At 53.0% G+C, this 24,462-nt stretch overlaps 1 protein-coding gene across 1 annotated transcript in view; it reads left to right on the forward strand.

Annotated features, from left to right (window-relative positions):
• Positions 1 to 23,387, forward strand: part of LOC114704540 (MLX interacting protein) — a 59,332-nt gene extending 35,945 nt beyond the window's left edge. The window contains exons 2-17 of the mRNA XM_028885848.2: positions 6,476 to 6,582; positions 7,330 to 7,415; positions 8,669 to 8,758; positions 9,115 to 9,156; positions 9,432 to 9,603; positions 10,279 to 10,368; positions 11,183 to 11,274; positions 12,449 to 13,103; positions 13,863 to 13,984; positions 14,091 to 14,247; positions 15,777 to 15,901; positions 16,437 to 16,535; positions 16,621 to 16,748; positions 16,899 to 17,022; positions 18,905 to 19,034; positions 19,591 to 23,387. Coding sequence (XP_028741681.1) covers positions 6,476 to 6,582; positions 7,330 to 7,415; positions 8,669 to 8,758; positions 9,115 to 9,156; positions 9,432 to 9,603; positions 10,279 to 10,368; positions 11,183 to 11,274; positions 12,449 to 13,103; positions 13,863 to 13,984; positions 14,091 to 14,247; positions 15,777 to 15,901; positions 16,437 to 16,535; positions 16,621 to 16,748; positions 16,899 to 17,022; positions 18,905 to 19,034; positions 19,591 to 19,712 — 2,341 coding nt within the window. The 3' untranslated portion in view covers positions 19,713 to 23,387. The remainder of the gene's footprint in view (positions 1 to 6,475; positions 6,583 to 7,329; positions 7,416 to 8,668; positions 8,759 to 9,114; positions 9,157 to 9,431; positions 9,604 to 10,278; positions 10,369 to 11,182; positions 11,275 to 12,448; positions 13,104 to 13,862; positions 13,985 to 14,090; positions 14,248 to 15,776; positions 15,902 to 16,436; positions 16,536 to 16,620; positions 16,749 to 16,898; positions 17,023 to 18,904; positions 19,035 to 19,590) is intronic.
• The last annotated feature ends 1,075 nt before the right edge of the window (positions 23,388 to 24,462 follow it).

Here is a 24,462-nt window from a genome sequence, read left to right on the forward strand (position 1 = left end):
CACTGAACATGGTTAAAATGGTTAAAACTATACATTGTGTTACGTATTTTATCACACATATGGAAGGAAAAGAAATTAAAGGGTTTTTTGGTGGTTGTTGTTTTTTTAAGCTCATTCTTCCCACACCCCCACATCATATGCTGCTTTGAAAAATTGCAGCTATTACTGTTCTTCTGACCCTTCCCACATACTGTCTCTTTGTAAACTTTGAAGAGCCTGTCTATATCTCTTGTAGTTGGAAATTATTTCATTAAGAACACAACAAGGATTTTTTTTTTTTTTTATCTGTTTGTGATACTATTTCTGCGTGTTTTGTCTTCTTGGGTGTTGGAGGCCCTTCTAAATTGGTGATTCTCAGAAGCATGTTCATGGGCATCGTTACTCTAAAGTAGCCCCCTGGGAACTTGTCAGTAAGTAGGGCTTCTCTTTAGTGAACAGGCAGAATAGGCAAATAACTCATTCCTGGGGTTGAGATAAGTATCAGATTCTGCAGGACTTTTTCTCTGGAAGCACCCAACTTCTCCAGAGCAGCCTGTGTGTTGGTGAAGCCTGCCCATTGATATTCAGGAAAATAGGAAGAGTTGGGAACTGGAAATCTCATATGGAGTATTTAGACTTGTACTTAAGCCTCCAGACTTCAAAGAAAAAAACTAGTGAATAAATAAATAAAATGAGCTACCTTTAGCCGAGCGGCAGTGGCGCACGCCTTTAATCCCAGCACTCGGGAGGCAGAGCCAGGTGGATCTCTGTGAGTTCGAGGCCAACTTGGTCTACAGAGCAAGATCCAAGACAGGCACCAAAACTACACAGAGAAACCCTGTCTCAAAAAAACAAAAAACAAGCAAACACCTTTATTGCTAATCACACTGGGGATGGGATTGTAATCGAGTCAGCTGGTGTGTGTGTGTGTGTGTGTGTGTGTGTGTGTGTGTGTGTGTGTGTGTGTGTGTTGTTTTGTTTTGTTTTGTTTTTGGCCAGTAGCCAACTAAGGTGAGAGCATGGGCAGGAAAGGAGAGGTCAGACCTGACCGCCTGTGACTGGTTCCTTTTATACTGGTGAGGCAGAGGACAAGTTAGGGCTGGGGTGTTTTATAGTGGCTGTTCCTCCTGGAAACATCAGGAACAGTGAAGAAGTGAAATTTGGTTGAACTGAACAGATGAATGAATGGACCCAGAGCTGTAATCGGTAGCCTGTACTGGTTCTGTTTGCTTCCTCTTAGAGAGGCTTGAGCAAGAGTCGTGTCTAATTCTACCCCAGTGAGCAGAGTCCATGACCCACTTCTGCCCTCCCTGTTTTCTTGATTATCCAGAGCCGCCTTTTTGAGGCTTGCACTTTAATTTTCATTCTGAAGCAGTCTCTTGCCAGACCGCTGAAGAATTCCTGGTTTGCTAGCTCCACACAACAGAATGTAAGAGGGGCCTCTGTTGTCCTGTGAACTTCCTGTTTGGTGTCAGGAACCCTCCTTCTAGGAAGGGGACAGCGGCAGAGTGTATGAAGACTTCTTCATGGGAACACTAGCCTTGGTTGAATACCTGGTTTAAAAGCACCTCCACGTCTGCACTCGGCCAGCAGTCCCAAGCTGAGTCAGGGCTAGACCCCAGGCAGCCTATCAGTGGGTGGGCGTGGGGCTAAGTCCCTGTGAGTGAGTGTTCCTGGAGTCAGGGTTGTGACACACTGGACAGATTTCAGAAGTCTGGGCTGGGAGAAGCTTCCCGGGGCTGGGAAGAGGCCAGTGATCTCACACATTTTCTGCAGTATTTCCGGGTGTGTTTTTAAAGAAGGCTTGGACTGTCTGAAAGAGATGTCCTTGTAGGTAGGTCACTGTGGGAAGCAGAAGTCTGATGAGAACATCTGCTCTTGGTGTCCTCTCTCTCATGGAGTGGCTGGCTTGCAGCTGCCTTGTGAAGTTTTAGAGCAGCCTCGCCTAGTTCTGTGGGAAACTGGACTTGTGTAAGAAGGGCTCCTGTACACACAGCCCCTCCTCCCTCTGTGGGGTGCCCAAGAGCCCAGCAGGGAAGAAACGGAGAGAAATGTGTAATACCTGAGCTGTGTCCCCCACTCTCTCCGCCGTTGTGACCTTTGATACTGTGTAACTATGAGCAATGCTGTCGGACCTGTCAGTCATCCGTTCTGGGGACCAGACAGCTTTGGGGGTTGCTTTTTGACTAGTTTCTGTGTGTGTCTATAGCGCCATCTGCTGGCCGTAGAGAGGTTACAGAAACTTGATGGTGGAAGTTCAGAAATCGGTGTGTTTGTTCCTGCTAACGTTTGACTGTATTTGCCCTAAGTATCCTGAACAAGAGAAACGTCTCAGCCAGCCGTGGGGAGAACCAAGAGATCCTCACACTGTTTATATCTCGGTATCTGTCTCTGCCTTCTGCTCCCGTCACGATTCCTACCTGAAGGTGCCACGTAGTGTGATGGAGAAAGATAGTCCTCTTTTTCCTAGGTGCACAGCAGAGCTAAGATCGGTAAGGTCAGGCCGGCCGTGGTGGCGCACACCTTTAATCCCAGCACTCAGGAGGCAGAGCCAGGCAGATCTCTGTGAGTTCGAGGCCAGCCCGGTCTACAGAGTGAGATCCAGGACAGGCACCAAAACTACACAGAGAAACCCTGTCTTGGGGGGTGGGGGGAAAGATTGGTAAGTCAGCTTGTGATTAATTCAGCATAGATATTGACAGGGCCCTAGCATCTGTTTCTCCCCGGGACCCTGGGTCCATCACAGCCATTTCTGAGGTAGTTAGTACTCAGTCAGATTCTGGTTCTGCTGAGCGTATGGCACAGCCATGGAATCCTGGGCTTTACCAGAAAAGGAGTTTTTAGTCTAGTTTAGTTGTGTTCCTTAATTTTATTTGTAATAGAACCGCACGCCAGCCAGGCCTGGCGTTGCTGGAGGACCTTGCACAGGATGGGAAGGAGGGGTGACGTTGTTGACCCCTGCCTGCAGCCTTGTCTGGACTGGCCCCATTTGTGTTAACACAGCCAAGTGGCGAGCCAGGCAGGAGCAGTGGGGACCTTCCCTCTTCTCCTTGGTCTTAGCTTCGGTTTTAGCTCCTGCACTGAGCAGGTTCCAGAACAGCCAGGGCTTTACAGAGAAACCCTGTCTCGAAAAACGAAAAAAGAAAAGAAAGGATGAGCTGTGACACTGTCTAGGTGTGGGTCACAGCTCTCCTTTTATCTTTTTTTCAAAACTACTTTTTTATTTTTATGTGTTTTATGTGTGTGTTTGTAAATGCATCATTGCATGCCTGGTGTCTGTGGAAGCCAGAACAAGCATCTGGTACCCTGAAACCGGAGTTATAGGCTGTTGTCAGCCGCCATGTGGGTCCTATAAGCTTAAGGCTGGTCCTCTGCAAGAACAGCAGTGGTTGCTCTTTAATGGCTGAGCTGTCTTTGAGCTCCTGGGGCCACAGGTTTCTGTCCGACGTAATCCAGAGCCTGGGCCCTGATGGTGTGGGTGGAGGGGAGGGAAAGTTCTGCCAGGCATTCAGTAGGGAACTTTCCTTCTGTGGCAGGCTCTCAGATTCACTTAATGTCTTGCTCCGGCGCCTCTTTTTTTATTATTATTAATATTTATTTTTATTTATTTTATTTTATTTTACAATACCATTCAGTTCTACATGTCAGCCACGGGTTCCCCTATTCTCCCCCCTCCCACATCCTCCCTTTACCCCCAGCCTACCCCCCATTCCCACCTCCTCCAGGACAAGTCCTCCCCCGAGGACTGCGATCAACCTGGTAGACTCAGTCCAGGCAGGTCCAGTCCCTTCCTCCCAGATTGAGCCAAGTGTCCCTGCATAAGCTCCAGGTTTCAAACAGCCAACTCATGCAATGAGCACAGGACTTGGTCCCACTGCCTAGTTGCCTCCCAAACTGATCAAGCCAATCAACTGTCTCACCTGATCCAGCTGGGGGCCCCTCATCCTTTGGTTCATAGTTCATGTGTTTCCATTCATTTGGCTATTTTTTTTCAATAATTGAGTAGAACCTAAACTTATTATAAGCCACAGTTGTCCTAGGGACCTCCTACTATATATATATAGTCTCTATGGTTCTATGGGCTGTGGCCTGATTGTTCTTTATTTTATATCTAGAATGCACTTATGAGTGAGTACATACCATGACTGTCTTTCTGGGTTTGGGTTACCTCACTCAGGATGATTTTTTCTAGTTCCATCCATTTGCCTGCAAATTTCATGCTTTCATTGTTTTTCTCTGCTGAGTAGTACTCCATTGTGTATATGTACCACATTTTTTCCATCCATTCTTCCGTTGATGGGCATCTAGGTTGTTTCCAGGTTCTGGCTATTACAAATAGTGCTGCTATGAACATAGCTGAGCATGTATCTTTATGGTATGAATCAGCATTCCTTGGGTATATGCCCAAGAGTGGGATGGCTGGGTCTTGAGGTAGTTCGATTCCTAATTTTCTGAGAAACCACCATATGATTTCCACAGTGGTTGTACAAGTTTACATTCCCACCAACAGTGGAGGAGTGTTCCCTTTGTTCCACATCCTCTCCAACATTGGCTGTCATTGGTGTTTTTGATTGTAGCCATTCTGACAGGTGTAAGGTGGTATCTCAGAGTCGTTTTGATTTGCATTTCTCTGATGATTAAGGATGTTGAGCATTTCCTTAAATGTCTTTCAGCCATTTGTAGTTCTTGTTTTGTGAATTCTCTGTTTAGCTCTTTAGCCCTTTTTTTTTTTTTTTTTTTTTTTTTTTTGGTTTTTTGAGACAGGGTTTCTCTGTGTAGTTTTGCGTCTTTCCTGGAGCTCACTTGGTAGCCCAGGCTGGCCTCGAACTCACAGAGATCTGCCTGGCTCTGCCTCCCAAGTGCTGGGATTAAAGGCATGCGCCACCAACGCCCGGCACTTTAGCCCATTTTTTAATTGGACTGTTCAGTGCTTTGATGTCTAGTTTCTTGAGTTCTTTATATATTGTGGAGATCAATCCTCTGTCAGATGTGGGGTTGGTGAAGATCTTTTCCCATTCTGTTGGCTGTCTTTTTGTCTTATTGACTGTGTCTTTTGCCCTGCAAAAGCTTCTCAATTTCGAGAGGTCCCATTTATTAATTGTTGTGCTCAGGGTCTGTGCTGTTGGTGTTTTATTTAGGAAATGGTCTCTGGTGCCAATGCGTTCAAGAGTGCTTCCTACTTTCTTTTCTATTAAGTTTAGTGTAACTGGATTTATGTTCAGGTCTTTGATCCACTTGGACTTGAGTTTTGTGCATGGTGACAGATATGGATCTATTTGTAATCTTTTATATACTGAGATTCAGTTATTCCGGCGCCTCTTTTAAATACTCTGCCACTCATCTGTTCTGTCTGAGTAGGTTTGGGGCAGGGGCAGGGCTGTGACCTGCCATCAGATAGATGCTCTTCGGTACCCATATGAAAAAAGGCATCAGAGGGAGCAGCCTAGGAGAGGCCAGCACTGGCCCAGAGCAGATGGTGTTAATGCAGTGTCTGAAGGCAGAGCAGGGGCCAGGGAGGGAGAGTTCTTTAAAGAGGAAGGAGCATGTGTCGGACACGGAGCAGAAGGGTCATGGACGGCTCAAGACTGGTCTCAAAGCCCCCATCAGTGCTGTCTTTGATTGTAAGAGTACGCCTCAGATTTCTTCTAGAATTGGGTACTGGAGAGATGACTCAGAGGTTAAGAGTACTTGATGCTCTTTCAGAGGACCTGGGTTCAGTTCCTGCCACCCACGTCAGATGGCTCATAACTACCTGTAACTCCAGCTCCAGGAGATCTAAATCCCTCTCCTGCCTTCCATGAATACCCACACATAAAAGACAGACAGACAGACAGACAGACAGACACACACACACACACACACACACACTCTCTTACTTAAAAATAAATCTAAAAAAGGTCTTGTACAGTGAATTGAAAGCACCCCCAGACTAGGCTGATGACGGGCAGCATGAGCTCCCTGGTGTCATGGCCTTCATGGTGCTTTAGTTTCCCAGATGCTACGCCAGCCGCCACCTCTGAGCGCTGAGGAGAATCACTTTCTCAAATGGCCTGAGATGGGCCAGTGGTGACTGAGAACAGAAGTGAGCCAAGCCCTGGCAAAAAGAGCCTGGTTTCCAGTCAGTTGATAGCAGCCTAGGCTGGCTTTGAATTCACAGTCCTCTGCCTCTACCTCCTGAGTGTTGGGATTAAAGATGGATGCCACCACACCTGGCAGTATGTCTTTTAAATGTCTGGTTATGAGAAACTTCAAGGGTAAGCAGGAGCCCAGAGTCTGCACAAACCCCATGTCTGACCCCCCATGGCAGCATGTCCTCCAAGCCTGAATGTTGTCATGGTCCCCTCTCCCCGTATGCTCTAAAGAAATCCTGGAGTGACTGTGTTCATCAGGCCTACCTTGTAATGGGTCAACCCAGGGTTCTGGCGTCTGGAATGATTGGGTTCACTTTTATTTTCTGAAGAGCTACTGACTGTCCGCTCTTTGTCTTGTTTTCCAGTGGGAAATTAGTGTCTCCAAAGTGGAAAAACTTCAAGGGCCTGAAGCTTCAGTGGCGGGACAAGATCCGGCTCAACAACGCCATCTGGCGGGCATGGTACATGCAGTGTAAGTGTGTCGTCAGCCTGGCAGGGCGTGGGCTGTGCCCCAAGGGCCCTTAATTCTGCAGTGTCCGGGCTCCACATCTTGGAGGCCTGAGCACCTTGAGTCTATAGCCTGCTCTTAAAAGATGTTTATAGCAAACTATTGCCTGAGCAGCCTGTGCTAAGAAACCAAATGATAATACATTCCAGGGACCAGGGTATTCGCCAGCCATCAGGCAGAGTCAGCCAACAAAGCCTGGAGTCTGGAGGGACAGACATGTCCTTGACCAGAGTGTGTATAGTGCATGCAGGGTACTTGGGCCCTAAGGAGTGAGGGGTTCTTTTCAGGAGAGTTGGGAGAATGTAGCCAAGAGGTGACATTGGAGCAGCCACAGAGCAGTTTCTGTTTCTAGCAGGTTCAGAAGACATGGGTGCCATTGTAGAGCTCTTATTCCTGGCTACTTTGAGGATGGGAGGATGCGGGCTTGAGGATGGGAGGATGCGGGCTTGAGGATGGGAGGATGCGGGCTTGAGGATGGGAGGATGCGGGTTTGAGGAGCAGAGCGGATTCTCCCGCCTTTGTGTAGTTGAGCAGCTTTATTTCTTACGTAGATATTACTGGCGTTCTTTGCCTTGGGCCTGCCTGCTGCTGCTCTTACTTCTCAGAACTCTCCATTTCTCCAGCGGAAGAAGGGAAGACCACTTCTGGGTGTGGCAGTATGGGTTGGAGCTCCTTCAGGGTCTTAGGGTGTCTTCTCTCCTCCCAACCCAGATCTGGAGAAACGCAAGAACCCTGTGTGCCACTTTGTCACCCCACTGGACGGCTCCGTTGACGTAGATGAGCACCGCCGGCCAGAGGTGCTTACCAGCAAGTGTCTGAAGAGGGCCGGAGGGAGGGGGGTGGCGGGAATCCTGCCGGAAACAGCCCACCAAAGGGCCACATCTGCGGGAGAAGCTGCCGGAATAGGGGAGCCTGAGCTGTGCTCCAGTTGAGGTGACCTGGAGGAGGAGCGGTGGCCTCCCGCAGTCCCAGCCTCCAGGAGACTGTCCTTAGACAAGCCGACCATGGGGGCCGCATTCTCTGCTTTCCGTTAAAATTGGTGTTTCTTCGGAGAGTTAGTCAGGGAAGGCTGGCTCCGTAGCAGATAAAGCAGAGCACATGCGCAACCCCTCCAGGAAAGTTAGAAGTCAGCGCTCTTCGCTCACACTGGATACAGCCCAGCTGGCGGAGCGTTCTCCTAGCACGCCGGCCCTCGCTTCTGTCTCCAGCACCACATAGAGTGGGCGTGGTGTCAGAACTGCAGTCCTAGCGTGCGTGTGGGAGGGGGAGACACCGAAATCAGAGTTCTAGGTCATTCTTGATATATAGGGAGTTGGAGGCCAGCCTGGCCAAAATGATCCTATCTGAAAAAACAGGGTGAAAAGAGGTTGAAGAGAGAGTGCTTTATTTCTGTGTTTTGTTTTATTATTTTGGTACTAAGGATAGAATCCAGGATCTCTTACATGCCAGGCATGTTATACCATTGAGCTATACCTTCTTCCCCAAAAGACTAAATTAAAAATTTTAAAACTAGATTATTTGTTTTCTCGTGTGTGTGTGTGTGTGTGTGTGTGTGTGTGTGTGTGTGTGTGTGTCACAGCTTACGTGTGGAGGTCAGAGGACACTTTTGAGAGTCATTGCCTTTCACCCTGTGGGTCCCAGGGATCGAACTCGGGTCGTGGGGCTTGTCGGCAGGTGCCTTGGCCTTCCCCAGCCCCCTTTTCACACTGAGATCAGGGCAGGTGCTGCTGGAAGGGGGCATCTGCAGGCCACTCGTGAGTTTCCTTAGCATCCTCAGGCAAGGCGGAAGCAGCTCCCTGCTCCTCTCCGAGTACCGTGTGCAGTCGCCCTGGGTGTTGGGGTGCTGAGGAGACATGTTTGGCTAGGGTCCAGGTTGAAGTTCAGCGGAGAGGAGCTGCCCTGTGAGTGAAGCTGTCGTCTCCGAAGCAGCATTGGGACTTTCTGACCTGAGACCCACCTGAGGCCACTTCAGTGATAGATGCTGGGTATTCATGGGCTGCGATTGAATCCCACCCAAGACCTGCTTTTCATTTCGGCCTCTTGGTTGTAGGCCATCACCACAGAGGGCAAATACTGGAAGAGTCGCATTGAGATTGTGATCCGGGAGTACCACAAGTGGAGGACCTACTTCAAGAAAAGGGTATATGTTGGCGAGCGCTCCCAAAGAACGTGTTCTGGAAGCTCTGGGGCAGGGGTTGGGTAGGCCGGAGACGGAGCTGAATTCAGAATGTGGCCTGAACCCCTGGGCTCCACAGCTGCCCCGGCAGTCCCGGAGCACGATGTGGGAATACCGTACCCAACACCAAGCAGTGGCTGTGGTTTCCTCAGCCATGAAGAGGGCCGTTTCCTCCTTCAGGCCTGCATTCATGGGATGGCAGCCAGCGGGATCCCATTCCCCAGCTCCCCGCTTCCCATACAGCCCCCTGGCATACAGGAGGCGAAGTTAGGGCACCCAGGGTTCTTGGTGGCTGCCTCACTTGCCCCCTTTGCCCACAGCTGCAGCAGCACAAGGGTGAGGACCTCTCGAGTCTGGCCCAGGTAAGCGAGCCGGGAGCCCTGTCTTGACAAGATGTGACTTCTGTACCCCAGTGAGTCCCGCAGTGGAAGGCAGACCCAGCAGCAGCTCCTCCTCCACGGAGGCCCTGCAGGTGGCCAGGAAGCAGGCGCCCTCTCTGCTGGGCAGGCTGAGGGAGGAGGAGCTCTGAATGCTGCCGCCCTCCTGCCTCTTTGACGAAGCAACCCTCTAATGCGTGCGTGCCTGGACGGAGGATAATTAATCAGCTGCTCTTGACTCTTCTGCCCCTGCTGGCCAGGATGATGACATGCTGTATTGGCACAAACATGGAGATGGTTGGAAGACCCCCGTCCCCATGGAGGAGGACTCACTGCTGGACACAGACATGCTCATGTCGGAATTCAGTGACACCCTCTTCTCCACACTGTCTTCACACCAACCAGTGGCCTGGCCCAACCCGCGGGAAATAGGTATCAGTCTCTGTCCGCGGACAGCTGGCTTGCTTCTCTGGGAAGACTCCTCTAGGCCAGGCTTTCTTTAGGGCACCTCTGAGCTTGGCACTTATTTAGGCTGGCAAGGGAAAAGAGAAGGATTGCCAAGCCCCTTGTCTGAGGTCCTGTGCAGCTGCATGAGAGACTGGAGATGGAGCCTTGCAGGGGTGGCCAGTCTTCTTTTAGTCCCACTGTGAGAAAGCAGCAGCTCTGATCTGAGCCCGTTCACTGTTTCGGATACTGTTCTCGGAGTGTGGGACGTGTCTGATGAGTACTACACTCGTGACGTCCCTCCTGGAAGCCTTCGGTCCTCCAGGTCCTCAGGGCAAGGCCACAGATGAAAACTGAGCAGGGACGGAGGCTGTGGGGATGTAGAGCGGGGTGCAGGGTTGGGGCTGCTCGCAGCTCACAGCTGCATGGTGATCCTCCTCTGCCTGTCTTTCCTGGCTTCTGAGGTTGGAGAGAACATGGCTATCTAAGGATGGCCACAAACCCCCAAGAATGGAGAAATGCTATTCAGCTTCCTGTAGGAAGTTCTTGGAAGATTCTAGAATGGGTAGGGTTGGGAGGATCTGTTCCAAAACTAGTTGTATGTTTTCCTTTGACCTTATTTGAGGTAAAATGACTCTCCTCTCTCACTTGCAATTCTTGCAGCACATTTGGGAAATGCAGACATGATCCAGCCAGGCCTGATCCCTTTGCAACCCAACCTGGACTTCATGGACACCTTTGAACCTTTCCAGGGTGAGGGCAGAGGGGAACACGATACTTGGACCTCCCTTGCCCATCCCACATCAGACTGGTGCCCCTTTTGTAGAGAGGACAGTTGGAGATGGGTGTAAAGGAAAGGCTTAGAATTTTTCAAAACTGAAATTTTTTTCATAACAGCTGCAAAGCCTGGGGAGGTTTCCTGGGGCGTTGGAAGGAAGTTGGCGAGCATTCTCAGAATGCCCTCTTCCTGCTGGGAGCAGCCGCTCTGCTGTGACTGTGAGCAGCTCCTGCTCTGGACAGCAGAGGGCGCTGTGACACAGCCACCTCCCTGGGAAGTGCCCGAGGTTGTTAGGTCGGCAGCAGAGGGCGCTGTGACACAGCCACTTCCCTGGGAAGTGCCCGAGGTTGTTAGGTCGGCAGCAGAGGGCGCTGTGACACAGCCACCTCCCTGGGAAGTGCCCAAGGTTGTTAGGTCGGCAGCAGAGGGCGCTGTGACACAGCCACTTCCCTGGGAAGTGCCCAAGGTTGTTAGGTCGGCAGCAGAGGGCGCTGTGACACAGCCACCTCCCTGGGAAAGTGCCCGAGGTTGTTAGGTCGGCAGCAGAGGGCGCTGTGACACAGCCACCTCCCTGGGAAGTGCCCGAGGTTGTTAGGTCGGCTCCTGAGCTCCGCCACTGTCCAGGTCTGGAACACTGGGTATTTCAAATGGTCCAGTCAGAATCCTCCTTCTAGAGAAAAAACTGTCTTTGGGAGGGGTGAGGTGGGGTTGAGGCCCCTGGTTATGTGCCATCATTTCCAGAAAATGGTAAGCTCATGGACTTCAAAAGACTCCCATGTTCTTTTTCAGATCTCTTCTCTTCCAGCCGATCCATTTTTGGCTCCGTGCTGCCTACACCTACGTCAGTACCTGCCCCAGATCCCAGCAGCCCACCTTCTCAGGTAGAGGAAGCTGGGGTGCAGGCATGGCAGGTACAGGGCTGTCGTCAACTTCACAGCCAGAGCTAGGGAAATGCTGTGACCATGAGTTGACAACACACTGGGGCCATTGCTGGATCCCCGCTGAATGCATGTGCATATGCAGAGGATTATGGAACCCTCTTTGAGCATCCTTAATTCCCCACCAGGTGGGAGACCAAACCAGCAAAACTGTTTTCCTACCTAAGGTCAAGATCCCACGAACTCTTGTTCAGCCAGCTCTTTTCTTTCTTTTTTTGTGGGGTTGTGGGGGGTTGTTTTGTGGGGAGGGATGTGTGTGTTCATTGGTATTTTGCTTGCATGTATACCTGTGTGAGGATGTCAGAAGCCCTGCAGCTGTAGTTATACAGACAGTTGTGACCTGCCATGTGGGTGCTGGGAATTGAACCCAGGTCTTCTGGGAGATCAACCGGTGCTCTTAACTGCTGAGCCATCTCCTCAGCCCCCAGCCAGCTCTTTTCTAAGACAAGATTAGTTACAGAAGAAAAACATGGATCACTAATAAAAATACATTGTGTATTGTTTTTACTTTTTATGTAACAATTAATGAAAGATAATTACAGGTGTTAGGGCTACAGAATGGAGTGAGGCATAGTTCTCTGCCCTGGGGGGATCTCAAGATGGCGCTCTATTCAGTTAGTCACCCGGTAACCTAGCACCTTCCCCTCCTAGCTCAGATAGTCCTTTCTTCTGTAGAGACTGGGATCTGCCCAGGTGCTTCCTCATAGCCTTTCCACTCGGGAAGAGAGAGCCTGAGGGAAGCCGATACTTGGAGCTGTCCTGGGAGAACCCCTGAGCAGCTGTGTCTAGGCTGCTTCTGCTCTGTAACAGAAGATGTCAGGGGCTGTGGGTAGACCTGGGCCAGACTCTAGAAACCAGATACCCCAGGCTTCCGTCCAGCTTTGTCTGAGCTCGGTGTTATCATTAGTTCCTAATGGAAACAAGACCCCTGCTGACACCCGGGGACAGATCCATTTCCCCAGCGGAGCAGTGTGTCGGGCCTGGGAGATAGATAGCCTTCCGCCCCTCGGTCCCTCGGTCCCCATGTCCACAGTCAGCCTGTGTGCTGTGTAGTGCTAGACAGTGAGCGCTGGTTATATAACTATAGCTTTGTTTCTTCCGTCTCTTCCGTCCTCAGGGGAACATCTTGCCAAACCCAGCTCTTCCCACCGTGAGCCTTCCCAACAGCCTCCTTGCATCCTCTGCCTCCCCGTCCCTGGACCCCACAGACGGGCAGGCTTGTGAACGCACTCCCCAGACTGTGGACCCGTTTATTCAGCCTGCAGACTTTGGTCCCTCGGAGCCACCACTGAGTGTCCCACAGCCCTTCCTCCCTGTCCTCACTATGACCTTGCTTTCCCCTGGCCCCGCCCCGGCCCCTGTCCCAGCGCCACTGCCCTTGGTTTCTCCTCCTGCCTCTACTCTGAGCCCTTCAGCTCCCCCAGCTTTCCTGCCCCCACAGAAGTTCGCCGGGGTCAGCAAGTCGACCCCTGTCATCACCCACACGGCCTCGGCCACTCTTACCCACGATGCTTCTGCCACCACCTTGAGCCAGAGCCAGGGTCTGGTTATCACAGCCCACCACCCAGCCCCCTCGTCGTCCCCCTGCGGCCTGGCACTGTCACCTGTACCCCAGCCATCAGCTGCGGGACCTCCCCAGCCTCATTTAACCTTTATACACCCCAAACCTGTGTCCTTGACTGGCGTGAGACCCAAGCAACCCCCCAAAATAGTGCCTGCTCCCAAACCTGAGCCTGTGTCCTTGGTGTTGAAGAACGCCTGCATTACTCCAGGTGAGGTGGGTTAGAGCCTGCCAGGGTGGCCTGGGGTCAATGGTTCCCTTTCTCAACGGCTTTAAATTCGTGACACCTCCCTCCCTGTTTAAATGGAACAGAGCAACATGGATAATTCAGCATGCAGTCTGTCTCTCCGTTCTGTATGTTTAAACATTGGTCTAGTCTTGACCTGGGTGTGGTGACTCATACCTGGGAACCCAGCACTTGAGAGGTTGAGGCAGGAAGATTTGGGGTTTGAGGCCAGCTGAGTCTCATAGTGAGCCCCAGGCCAGCCAAGGCTGTATAATGAGACCTTGTGTAAAGAAGCTCAAGTTGGGCTCTCGAGAAGTCGCAGCAAGTAAAGACACTTGCTGCTAAGCCTGGCGAGCTGAGTCGGATCCCCAGGGTCCTCGTGGTGAAAGGGGAGAATCGGTTTCCACACGTGGACCATGGCACGTGCACAGCCCCCCCCCCCCACACACACACCACAGAGTGAATAAAATAGAACCTAAAGTAAATGAAGATGGGAACTCGGCGTGAAAACACGGTTTGAGAACGCGTGGTCATGGGCAGCTCTCCCGAGGGGTTATAGTGGGACTCTTTCAAGAAAAAGGCACAAAACTGTTCCAGATGCCCTGGGGCTCTTGGTAAGGAGCCGCATGCTTCACTAGCAGGGAATGGGATGCCCGGGTTTTCCTGGCCGTCTGCGGCTCGGGGGTTTGGATGGTAGCAGCTCCAGGACCGGCCCCTCACTTTGACATCTCTTCATCCCCACAGCCGCCTTCTCAGGCCAGCCGCAGAAGGTGATCATGACGTCAGCCCCTCTGAAGAGAGAAGGGATCCTGGCGTCTACTGTGTCCCCATCCAACGTGGTCATCGCCTCTGCTGCCATCACCAGGGTAAGGAGAGCCAGCCGAGGCAGGCCTCGGGGTCCGTCCCTCCCTGTGAGGCCTGTTTGTGTGGCTCTCAGCCAGTGTCCATGACCTCTCTCCTGTGTCTCCACAGGCTTCTGGAGTCACCGAGTTCCTCAGCCACAGCACAAGCAGCCAGCCTACCCCCGTCTCTCGGCTCTTCTCCCCGAGTACAGTGCAAGACGCCCTGGTGAAGGGCGAGCAGGCCCCACTGCATGGGGGTAGTCCCCAGGTCCCTGCCACGGGCTCGAGTAAGTAGTCTCCCTTCTCCTGAGTGGGCCGGTTGGGGCTTCGTGGAGGAAGTAAGCAGCTTGCTCCGGGTGCGGAGGCTGGCCATTCACAGGCTCCCGGAATCAAGCCTGGCCTACAGAACCTTCAGTCTGCACAGACAGGCTGGGGAAACGCTTACTGGGCATCAGGGTAGCTGTAGCCGCACCAGCAGAACAGGTACACGGGGTGGCAGGTGTTCACAGGGGGAGCTGGCACACTCAGGTAACCACACTCAGAAGGCCTGGCTCAGAGCTGCCGGTTCCATGCAGAAAGGGACTGCAGATGCTCGTCAGCAGTCAGAAAACTTGAGCCTGGGATGGCTGTGGCTCTGAAGCCAACAGCAGGCTCGTCACACGGTACCATCTCCCCTAGTCTCTAAACCACTGCGGATCTGTAGCCATTTTCATACCTCACAACTGAGGACAGTCAGGACCGTACCGGTTTTGCCTAGTGGCTTGCGGAGTCAGAAGGTCAGGGGCTGGAGGGGCTGGACTTGAGTGTTGGGCTGGAGGTAGAACGCGGGTTCCTTCCGGTGCCGTACTGGGAAAGGAGCTAGAAACAGTGTGCACATCCTGGGCAAGCAGTCTGTCACTGGGCTTCACCGTAATGCCTTCTCTCCTTTGCTAAAACCATGGCTGCTTCTCAGCGTCTTACCCAGGAGGACACGATAAGGAGGGGCTTCCAGATAAGAGGGGTGCACTTGTCCAAGGGCCGGTTTTGAAGAAGGAGACTCTTCAGTCTGGAAAGATAGAGACTCAAGAGACAGGAGTCAGGTTTCTCAAGTTATCCAGGGAAGGGAAGCCGGCCTGGCCTGAGGACTGCAGGATGTGACCTTGAGAGCCGTGCACTGAAGCCGCGTAATCTAGCAGAAAATGGCTTAGCTGGGAGCATCTGTTAGAACCAGGTGAAACAGGCCAGGGAGGTTCTAAAGGGACCTAGGAAGTGGCGCCAAGGGACACCAGTGAGTGGGACATGAACCCGTGGGGGTCACAGCAGAACTCCGGTCTAGTCTGTGTGGGTCAGAAGGGGGTATACTTTCATTTAACGTTTTCAGAGCGAGTGAGAGGAAGAATCAGCACGTATGTGTAGAACTGAACGAACAAAAATAAAGAAGATGCCAGTGTGCTGAGCATGTGGGTTAGGAGCTATTACCGTAGAGACCTGTGAGGGCCCCGGCTGCCCTGAGGCGGCAGTTTAGGGGCTGAGCTAGCAGTTCAGCCCTTGCTCTGAGCAATTGCTGACACCTGGTTTGGGGGAGCATTCAGTCATGTTCCACATCTAACTTGTCTGCCGCAGGGGTTGCCTTGGAAACAAGAAATCCCCTTTGGGATATGGGGAAGGGTATCTCCACTAGTCTCCCTGGGGTAGCCATAAAAGGTTCAGAATGGACTTGCACGAAGTCCCTCTGGTTGGGGAGGACCGCTGTGGAGCCAGGACGAAGAAGCCTCCCTTCTTATTTTTCCAGTCCCCTTTCCCAAGGGTTTGCCTGTTAAGAGAACTTTTTCCTCAGGCCGTGAATGTCCCAACTCAGGGCAAGCCTCTCCCTGCCCATCAGAACAGAGTCCCAGTCCTCAGTCTCCCCAGAACAACTGCTCAGGGAAATCTACAGACCCCAAAAACATGGCTGCATTAAAGGTATGGCTTATTTCTCTTGGGTCTTGGTTCCCTTGGTGGGATGGGGAGGAAAAGGAGAGCCACAGATCCGGCTGGTGTTGCAAACCCAGGAACACCAAGAGTAAATTGACCGACCATTTCCCATCCCACCACAAACCCATGAAGATTGGGGCCTGTTCAGAGCTCTGGGTGCGCCCCCATGGCCAGGGACCAACACCACGCCCCCATGACATAGTAGGGTACATGCCACCTTGGCCACACCAGTTGGAAGTGGGCCTGTAAGCACTGGGTTGTGGAGACGCAGCATCGTACGTCTGGCTGCCTGGACAAGAGCACATGCTGCTTCCTAGCCCCTGAGTCCTGCCCACGCCCCGCTGACCCCTCTTGGAGCTTTTCAGCCATCTGCCTCTCCTGCACAGTTTTCTGGCCCCGGCTTGTCATGTGCCCCAAGACACCAGTCTTTCTCCAGCTGCTCAGCGTTACGGTGGGCAGTGAGGAGGGACCCGTGGCTCGTACAGGCCTGGCCTGTGTCTCAGTGACCAGTTGATCCCCACAGAACCGACAGAAGCACATCTCGGCTGAACAGAAGAGGCGGTTCAATATCAGGATGGGCTTTAACACCCTCAACAGTTTGATCTCCAATAATTCCAAGCAGGTAAGTTACCCGCGAGTGGCAAGGTGGCGTGATAGTGCATCTCTCCTGGGTGCCACTGGCCAGCTAAGTCCTGCCACCTCCCCAGACCAGCCATGCCATCACGCTGCAGAAGACCATGGAGTACATCACCAAGCTGCAGCAGGAGCGGATGCAGATGCAAGAGGAGGCCCGGAGGCTTCGGGAGGAAATCGAGGAGCTCAACACCACCATCATGTGAGGTTCCATGCGTTTCTGTGTCTCAAGCAGAGGCGACCCTTGGTGGCCTTTGCTGTCTGCACCAAAGCAGTTTAGCTTCCCGTTCCCCCCCCCCCCCATCCTCTTCCATCACCTGCCCCAGAGCATCCTTGGCGACTGTTGTTTCAGCTCCTGCCAGCAGCTGCTGCCTGCCACAGGGGTCCCTGTCAACTGCCGCCAGTCGGACCACATGAAAGACATGTTTGAGGAGTACGTGAAAAGCAGGATCCTGCAGAATTGGAAATTCTGGATTGTATCCTTGGGTTCCCCTGCTCTTCCGCTTCCCCAGTAGACAGTGCTCTCGGGCACCCCTTGAGGAGAGGTTCTCACGGTTGTCAGAGTTCAGGACCAGCAGTGCTGATTTCTGTCTCAGGCAGAGAAGGTTCAGGGCGGCCCTAGGGGCTGGGGAGGCCATCCAGGGGGCTGGAAGTGGGGGTGGATGGCCTGCTTTACCCTCCAGGCTTTGTCAAACAAAGGCAACTAGATAACTGAAGAGGAGCCAAGAGAGAAGGGAGGAACCTGACAGCCAGCCCAGGCCCCTCAGTGACAGAGAGGGCGGGCCCTACCTGCCGTGACAGGTGGAAACCAGGGCTTACTGAATTACTGAGGGGCCAGTCCTGTGTACTGAATTACTGAGGGGCCAGCCCCCATGTGGTGATGTGGTTTTGTTTCTTTTCTTGTTGTTGTTGCTCTTCAGATTGGTGGGGGGAGGGGGGGTTAATTATTTTTTTAAGTGTGTGTGTGTGTGTGTGTGTGTGTGTGTGTCTGTGTGTGTCTGTGTGTGTGTCTGTGTGTGTATGTCTGTGTGTGTGTGTCTGTGTGTGTGTGTGTAGTGCCTGCAGAGTCTCAAGAGGGTGTTGGGCCCCTTGGAGCTGCAGTCATGCTGTTGTGAGCCTCTTGACAGGAGGGCTGCTCAGGGTGGTCTTGAACGCCTGAACGTAAATGATCCTCCTGCCTCAGCCTCCCAAGTAGCTATAGGCAGGGTTTGAAACCTGTTCCCTCCGATTTTTCCTGCCTTTGTGTCCCCTGGTCTTGAGTGTCATAATGAAGCATGTCCACCCAGGAGCCAGGACCTGTCTTCTGGCCAAGGCTGTTCTGATCTCAGCCTTCAAGATGGCAGCATTGTTGTTACAGGACGGTTCCTGCCTGTCTGCTCTGAGCATCGTCAGCTTGTGTGGCAGGTCGCCTGCGGCATAGGGCAGTCACTGGAAAGCGAGAAAGCGTGGTGAGGGAGTGTGTGTACTTGAGGAGCCAAGCTTGTGTGTGTTTTGTTTGCTTGCTGGCTTTTGAGGCGGTCTCGATTGTAGTGTGGGCTGGTCGGGAACTCGCTCTGTGGTGCGGCACCGCACATCCTCTTCCTCTTGAGCGGACCACCGTGCCTGCCCTGTATTTATAGTGAGGATGAGACTCGAGGCCCCACACACTGTCTAGGTAAGAACTCGACCAGTGGTCCGCAGCCTGACTCAAGGTGGCCGACAGCAGCCTGAGTCCCTGACTGGCTGCTCTCTTCCTTCCCGCCATTAGTGGGGCCTCATGACGTAAGGAATGTGTCCGAACTGCTTCAATAAAATGACACATTCTTCATTTTCAGGCCAAAGTGGGTACTGTAGGCATCAGAATCAGGAAAAACATTTCTGTCTCCACTGGGCCCATCCCAGGATCCTTTGGGAGCTCTGCAGGAAGTCATGAGCCGGGAGGCTGCGGACAACACAAAGTCAGGCCCGGCTCCAGACAGACACTTTGCTTTTGAGTGTTGTGCCGTTCATGTTCCTGTCAGCCTGCGTGGCCTCTCTGTCCACACAGCTGTCTCCTGTACCTGACTGACCTGTGGTCTCCTGTTCACCTCATGGTGTTCACCCCTGTACCAGGCTAAGGAAACTTGCTTTTCTGCCTTCTGTCTACTCAAGGGCAGTCACAGTAAGAACAAACTGTGGAATCGCAGGGTGGGCCCGCCTTGCCTAGCAGTAACTGGCCTGTCCCTTCCTCTGTCTGGTCAGCTCTCTGTAGGCAATTACTTGCTCTTTCTGAGGGAGGTCGGCAGGTAGGCCTGGCCTGCCGCAGCCTCCTTGCTCTGCCCGTGTACTCCTTAGCCCTCCTCCTCGGTGCTCGCCTTTTCCTTAACCCGAGTCCTGCAGTTCAGCATGATCATCAAGCCACTGTTTGAGTCTTTCAAGGGGATGGTGTCCACCAGCAGCTTGGAGGAGTTTCACCGGACGGCGCTTTCCTGGCTGGACCAGCACTGCTCTTTGCCTGTCCTCAGGCCAAGTGAGTGTGGAACAGCAGAGTCTGGGACTTCACACCCTCCCCTGGGCAGTGCTGAGGGAAGGGTAGACCCCACTGCACGCAGCCAGGCCAGAGGCCCAAGGACACGGAAGGATCCTAGACCAGAAGAGCTGTTGGCGCCCGCGTGGGTCCCTGAGCGCCTATCAGCAGGCCTGCAGTCTAATCAAATCCAGCTTAACATTTATTGAGTATTTGCTATTTGCCGGACTCTGCTGTAGGTGAACTGGGTGTTTCCTTACCTAATTCCGTATTTAGTTCTAAAGCCACAGCCATCTCTTGACGTTAGAGGTTCAGTAGTGGAGCAAGAGCACTCGGGCAGCAGCAGCAACAGCGCAGAGTCCTTGGGCTCCGTGCAGCCCCTGCTGGATCTGGAGACAGCATGTGGGGCGGGGTCCGGAATGGTCACCTTTCCTTGCAGTCGAGCTCTGGCCTCGTCCTTGATGCTTGGGAATCACTACTTAGGGATGCACGGGTGAGGTTTTCATCCTGTCGCTCTGACCCTGTGTCCCAGGCTAACTCCGGCCTCCTCTCTCCACAGTGGTACTGAGTACCCTCCGGCAGCTGAGCACCACCACCTCCATCCTGACAGACCCGTCCCAGCTGCCAGAGCAGGCCTCAGAGGCTGTTTCCAGGATGGGCAAGAGACTGGGGGAGTCGTAAGCACAGTTGGCATGTGACTGCATGAGATGCCCGAAGACCCCCGTCCCCGTCCTGACACACCACCTCAGGGCTGCCCGTGACTCCAGTGGCCCACTGCCCCGTCAGGATGCTGTGCTCAGGTCTGAAGCAGGTTTGGGCCTGCCCACAGCAGTATCCCATCTTGGGAACCCTTGCTGTGACCTCTCACTCAGTGACCTCAATCACCAGGCTCCCCTGCATTTGGGGTGGCCCAGACAAAGGGAAACATGGCTCTTCTGCTCCTCCCCTCCTGGTGGCCTGTTGGGGGCCAGGGCCAGCAAGTGCCAGACAAGGAGACAAAGCCCGTTCCTGCAGGTCCCATCACCCGGGGTCCCTCAGAAGTCCTTTCTTGAGACTTAGAGACTGCCCTGTCACATCGCTGTCTACTTGTGCTCCCTGGCCACCCCTGCACACTCTCTGGCCTCTGTAGCAGCAGTGAAGTCTCCATCTCTTGCTACCCTGGCAGCAGCTGACCCTCTGGGCTGCCCTTCTGACCTCTGCAGAAAGGAAGGCGCCTCCTCCCTGGTGTCTTCTATTGAAGGGAAATCTTCTTCCCAAACCCTGAGCACACATGGGAAACAGGCTGTGGGGGCCGACTGGCCAGGTGACGGCGCAGGCATGCAGAACTGCTCTTCTGGCTCAGGAACCCTCCGGGCGGTGTCCGTCCACTGTGTCTCGGTTCTGCCTGGCGTTGCAGGCACCGTGACGATCCCAGCGTTGCCAGGGACGTGGCCCAGAGCCACTCACAGCTGAGGCCCTCCCGTGCCCGCTCCCCGCCCTCTTCCACTTGGAAGCTGTGGAAGAGGCGGAAACACTCCGGGGTCAGTCCCACTCTTGGGTCGAGCGTTTGCAGGTCACACTCCATGATGCTGCTGTCATCCTGGTCATTTCATCTGAAGTTTGGGAGCTCCAAACCAGGACAGTCCTCAGACCAAGATGTCATCGTACGAGAGAGAGTCTGACCCATCTTGTGTTAGGAGGAAGAGACAGAGAGCTGATGGCAGCGTGCCAAGAGTCAGCCCTGGAAGCTGGCTCCAGGCTAGATGGCCAAGAGCTGTGCCCAGATTTGGACCGGCCAAGTTTGGAGGGTGACCCGTGTCTGAAGGTTCCAGTGCCCCAGCGTGTGTTCCAGTGGTAGAGACAGGGAGAGGTTGGGTAGGGCGCCCTTGACCCTCACCCTCACCCTTCTCTTTGCTGCCTCTGAGATGCTGCAGGCGGTGAGGTGCCCTCTCCAGCACTCAGGGAGCCCAGTCCAGGGCACCTCCGGGAAGGATGTGCATTTCGTCCTGCTGTGACACCGAGAGCAGGCAGCGGGGTTCTTAGACTGCCCTGCCCCTCCTCCCCATGCTGCCTGTCCTGAGGGGACCACGCGAAGAGGGGAGCCCAGGATGTTCCCTGAAGTTGTGACCCACGGGAGCCTGCTGAGGCCTGAGGCCTGCCCTGGACTGTAGGTGGAGAGAAAGAAAGGGCAGGGCTGCCGGCTGCGCCGCCATTGATGTGCTGAGTCCGCCATTGATGTGCTGAGTCCGCCATTGATGTGCTGAGTCCGCCATTGATGTGCTGAGTCCGCCATTGATGCCGTGAGCCCCGGCGGCACGCTTGCGCCATTGTCTGGTTTCTGTCCTGTTTTGGATAGTGTGGGGGCCCTCCTCAGCCATCCCCAAAAACGTGTTTACAGGTTGAGGGATGAACACAAGGCACATAGGCTGGACCCTGGACTTTCCATCGGGCACCCGTTCCTTTCCCAAAAACAAGGTGAAATTGTCCTTCAGAAGCCGAAGGCCACTGTGGTAGGAGGAAACTAAACCGCTGCTGTGAGGGCCTCAAGAAGCCCAGCCCTTCCTCCTCCCGGGCCACAGGCCACACCGTGGCCGTGAGGACTCCTTCCTGTTCTCTCCTCCCTTGCTGGGGAGAAACCTTGTTTTTCAAACTCCGTGGGTATAAGATTGGCCCTTTGCTTCTCTTGCCTACCTCTCCATTTTGCTGAGTTACTCTCATCTTGTTTCATCAGATGTTTAAGGCTGTTAGATTGTGTAAAACTGGGGGTGAGAGAGGAGAGGGTGGGGAGAGAGAGAGAGAGTGAGTGAGTGTGTGTGTGTGTGTGTGTGTGTGTGTGTGTGTGTGTGTGTGTGTCCCTGGCAGACTATTAGGTGCATGTTTTTGTTTTGAGTGACTCCATTTCCCTTTTCTTGGTGCTCACTTTTGCCGTGGCTGTGAGGTCACAATGCTTTAAAATCTCCAGGAATGATTCTGCCTTGGAGATTTTTTTGTTTTGAAATCTTGCCTGATGAACCTGGCCAATCAGAGGGTCCTGGCCTTGACTTCTGTCCTGGACACCAAGGTCAGCATTGGACTAGCCAAGGCCACTCTGCTGGGGTCTCCACTGGGCGATGACCACACTGTTGGACCGGGGTTTGTTTACACTTAACTTTCACTCCCATTCCTGCCCCCACTCACACAGAAGAAACTTCAAAATGTTAGCACTTTGGAGAAGAAGAATATTGGCCTAAAAGGAGAAACCACAAAGCCACCTGGGAAATCTCTGCAAGGGTTTCTGTGAAATCTTCACAAGGCATCAGCGCATGTTCTGTCTGTTCTTTCACTATGAGTGGGTGCTGCAGAGGCAGGGTAGCTCCTGCTAAGGGGCTTCCTCCAAGTTAACAGAAGGTTACGCACCAGCAGTCACCCTCAGGAGAGACCAGCCTTGCTCCTCCAGTGGTCTGCCCAGCCCAAAGGACACACTTCAGCTCCAGGCCGTGGTGTTCACACACTGGGTCTTGTAGAAGGCTGGAAGTGGCCGGTAAGCATGAATGCTCATGTAACCCAACCATGAACCCTGGATCTTGTCTGTGTGCTCAGGACCTCTTACCTCCCTGTTATCCCCACAACGTACATACTTTAAAGATCTGTCCTCCAACCCATGCTCTGACTAAGAGTGACAGCCCTCTAGATTCTTAGAAGACATGGCACCCATTCCCTGGTATAGTCCAGTGGCAGGTGGCATCAGGGCTGACAGTGGCCAGCAGCCTCTCTTGGGTGTGTTGGCTCCTATGGCTGCCTGCTGGGTCACCTGGCCTCAGCTCCATTCTCGTACTGGTTCTTGTCTTCCTTCCACAGTCAGATCCCTTTCTGTTCATTCTAACCTGGCTCCTCGAGGCTCAGTCCTGCTACCTGAGGCCTCCTAAGAGAGCCTGGGTGTGAGGGGGCCTCTCCTTTTTCTCTCCTGAGTGTAGAAATGGCCGATACCTAGATACCTAGATGCTAGGGCACAGTCGCAGCCCACCAGTGTGTATGTATGGAACTTGGTTTCCAGTATCATCGTGCAGTCTGTTGGCGAGGTGTGCGGACAGTGAGACCGTGGTCAGTCGCCCAGAATGCCAGTGTTGCCGAGAAGTGCAGCCTTGGCCTCAGGCCCCTGTTGCCCTGCAGTGTTTCAGAGGGCCTGTTCTGGGTCTGTGCGTGTCTAAAAAGAAAGGGGCAGTTAGGGTGCCGTGGAAGAGCGTGACGCTCAGGGCATGTGTGAAGTGTGGTCCTTCAGCGCTCACCTTGGCCAGGAGCTACTTAACAAGTTTTGAGATTTTCGTTTGGTTGGTTTTTGGTTTTTTGAGACAGGGTTTCTCTGTGTAGCTTTGGCGCCTGTCCAGGAACTTGCTGTATAGCCCAGGCTGGCCTCGATCTCAGAGATCTGCCTGCTTCTGCCTCCTGAGTGCTGGGATTAAAGGAGTGCGCCACCACCACCTGACCAGGTTTTGTGATCTTAAGTCCCATGGACAGCTGGTGGGAGATACCAGGAGTGTGAGAGAAGCCTTAGGAAACAGTCCCTACCCCGTGCCTCTTGAGATGTGGGTAAGAACAGGTCAGCTCCCAGCTCTTTCTGAGGAATGGGCCTCGCTGTTCACTAGATAGGACTGTGCTTGTCAGAGCTTGTAAGACTCAAGCTTCTGGAAAGAAAAGGGAACTTTCCACAGTGAATGTTAACGTGTGTGTGCACGCGCACTTGCTCAAGCTGTGTGTGTGTATGCATGTGTGTTTACTTAGTGGAACTTTATTTTTGTGAAATTCCTTTGCAGTTGTTTAGCAGAATTCACCTGTATCTCCACGCCAAACTTTGGTTCCCCGGTTATAACCCAAGGCATAGTGAATTTGGAATTCCTTTGGGATTCCTAGTCTGGCATTCTCCAGAGCTGAGATTGTACAGGGGAGGGAAGACACTGACGTTTTATACATTTCCTAGTTTACACCTGTAGGTTAAAAGGTCCCTTGGCCTCAGCCCGGCTGTGTCTCTCTTGGGGGGAGTCTAGTTCCCACCCCTAGGCACTTTTCGCCTGGGTCTTCGCCCTGTAGAGGGAAAGCGGGCTTGTCTGCCTGCTCTAGTGCCCCGGCTGAACCAACACGTCCCCCTCCTTCAGGTTCTGAGAGTTTCAGCTTCTGTGCACAGGCTGAGTCTGCTGTGTGCTTTGGTGATGGATGGCACAGGGCTGCTTTGAGGAGGCAGCTGCGCCTGGGTTAGGGTGGGGTCCACTTAATCCAGAGATTCCCTGGGACTGCTTCCCTGAGCCTGGTCCTCTTGATGCCCTGCTGCTGACAAGCACGTTTCCACCAGCTGTACCCAACACTACAATGCATTTTTAAAACTATATTTGCATCTAAGACAATAAAAAAAAACTTATTTTTTTTTTTTTTTGGAAAGCTTGTTCTGTGTGTCCTTCAATGCTGCCCATCCAGCAGTGGG

Source organism: Peromyscus leucopus, chromosome 23 (assembly GCF_004664715.2).
Source record: "Peromyscus leucopus breed LL Stock chromosome 23, UCI_PerLeu_2.1, whole genome shotgun sequence".
NCBI lineage: Eukaryota > Metazoa > Chordata > Mammalia > Rodentia > Cricetidae > Peromyscus > Peromyscus leucopus.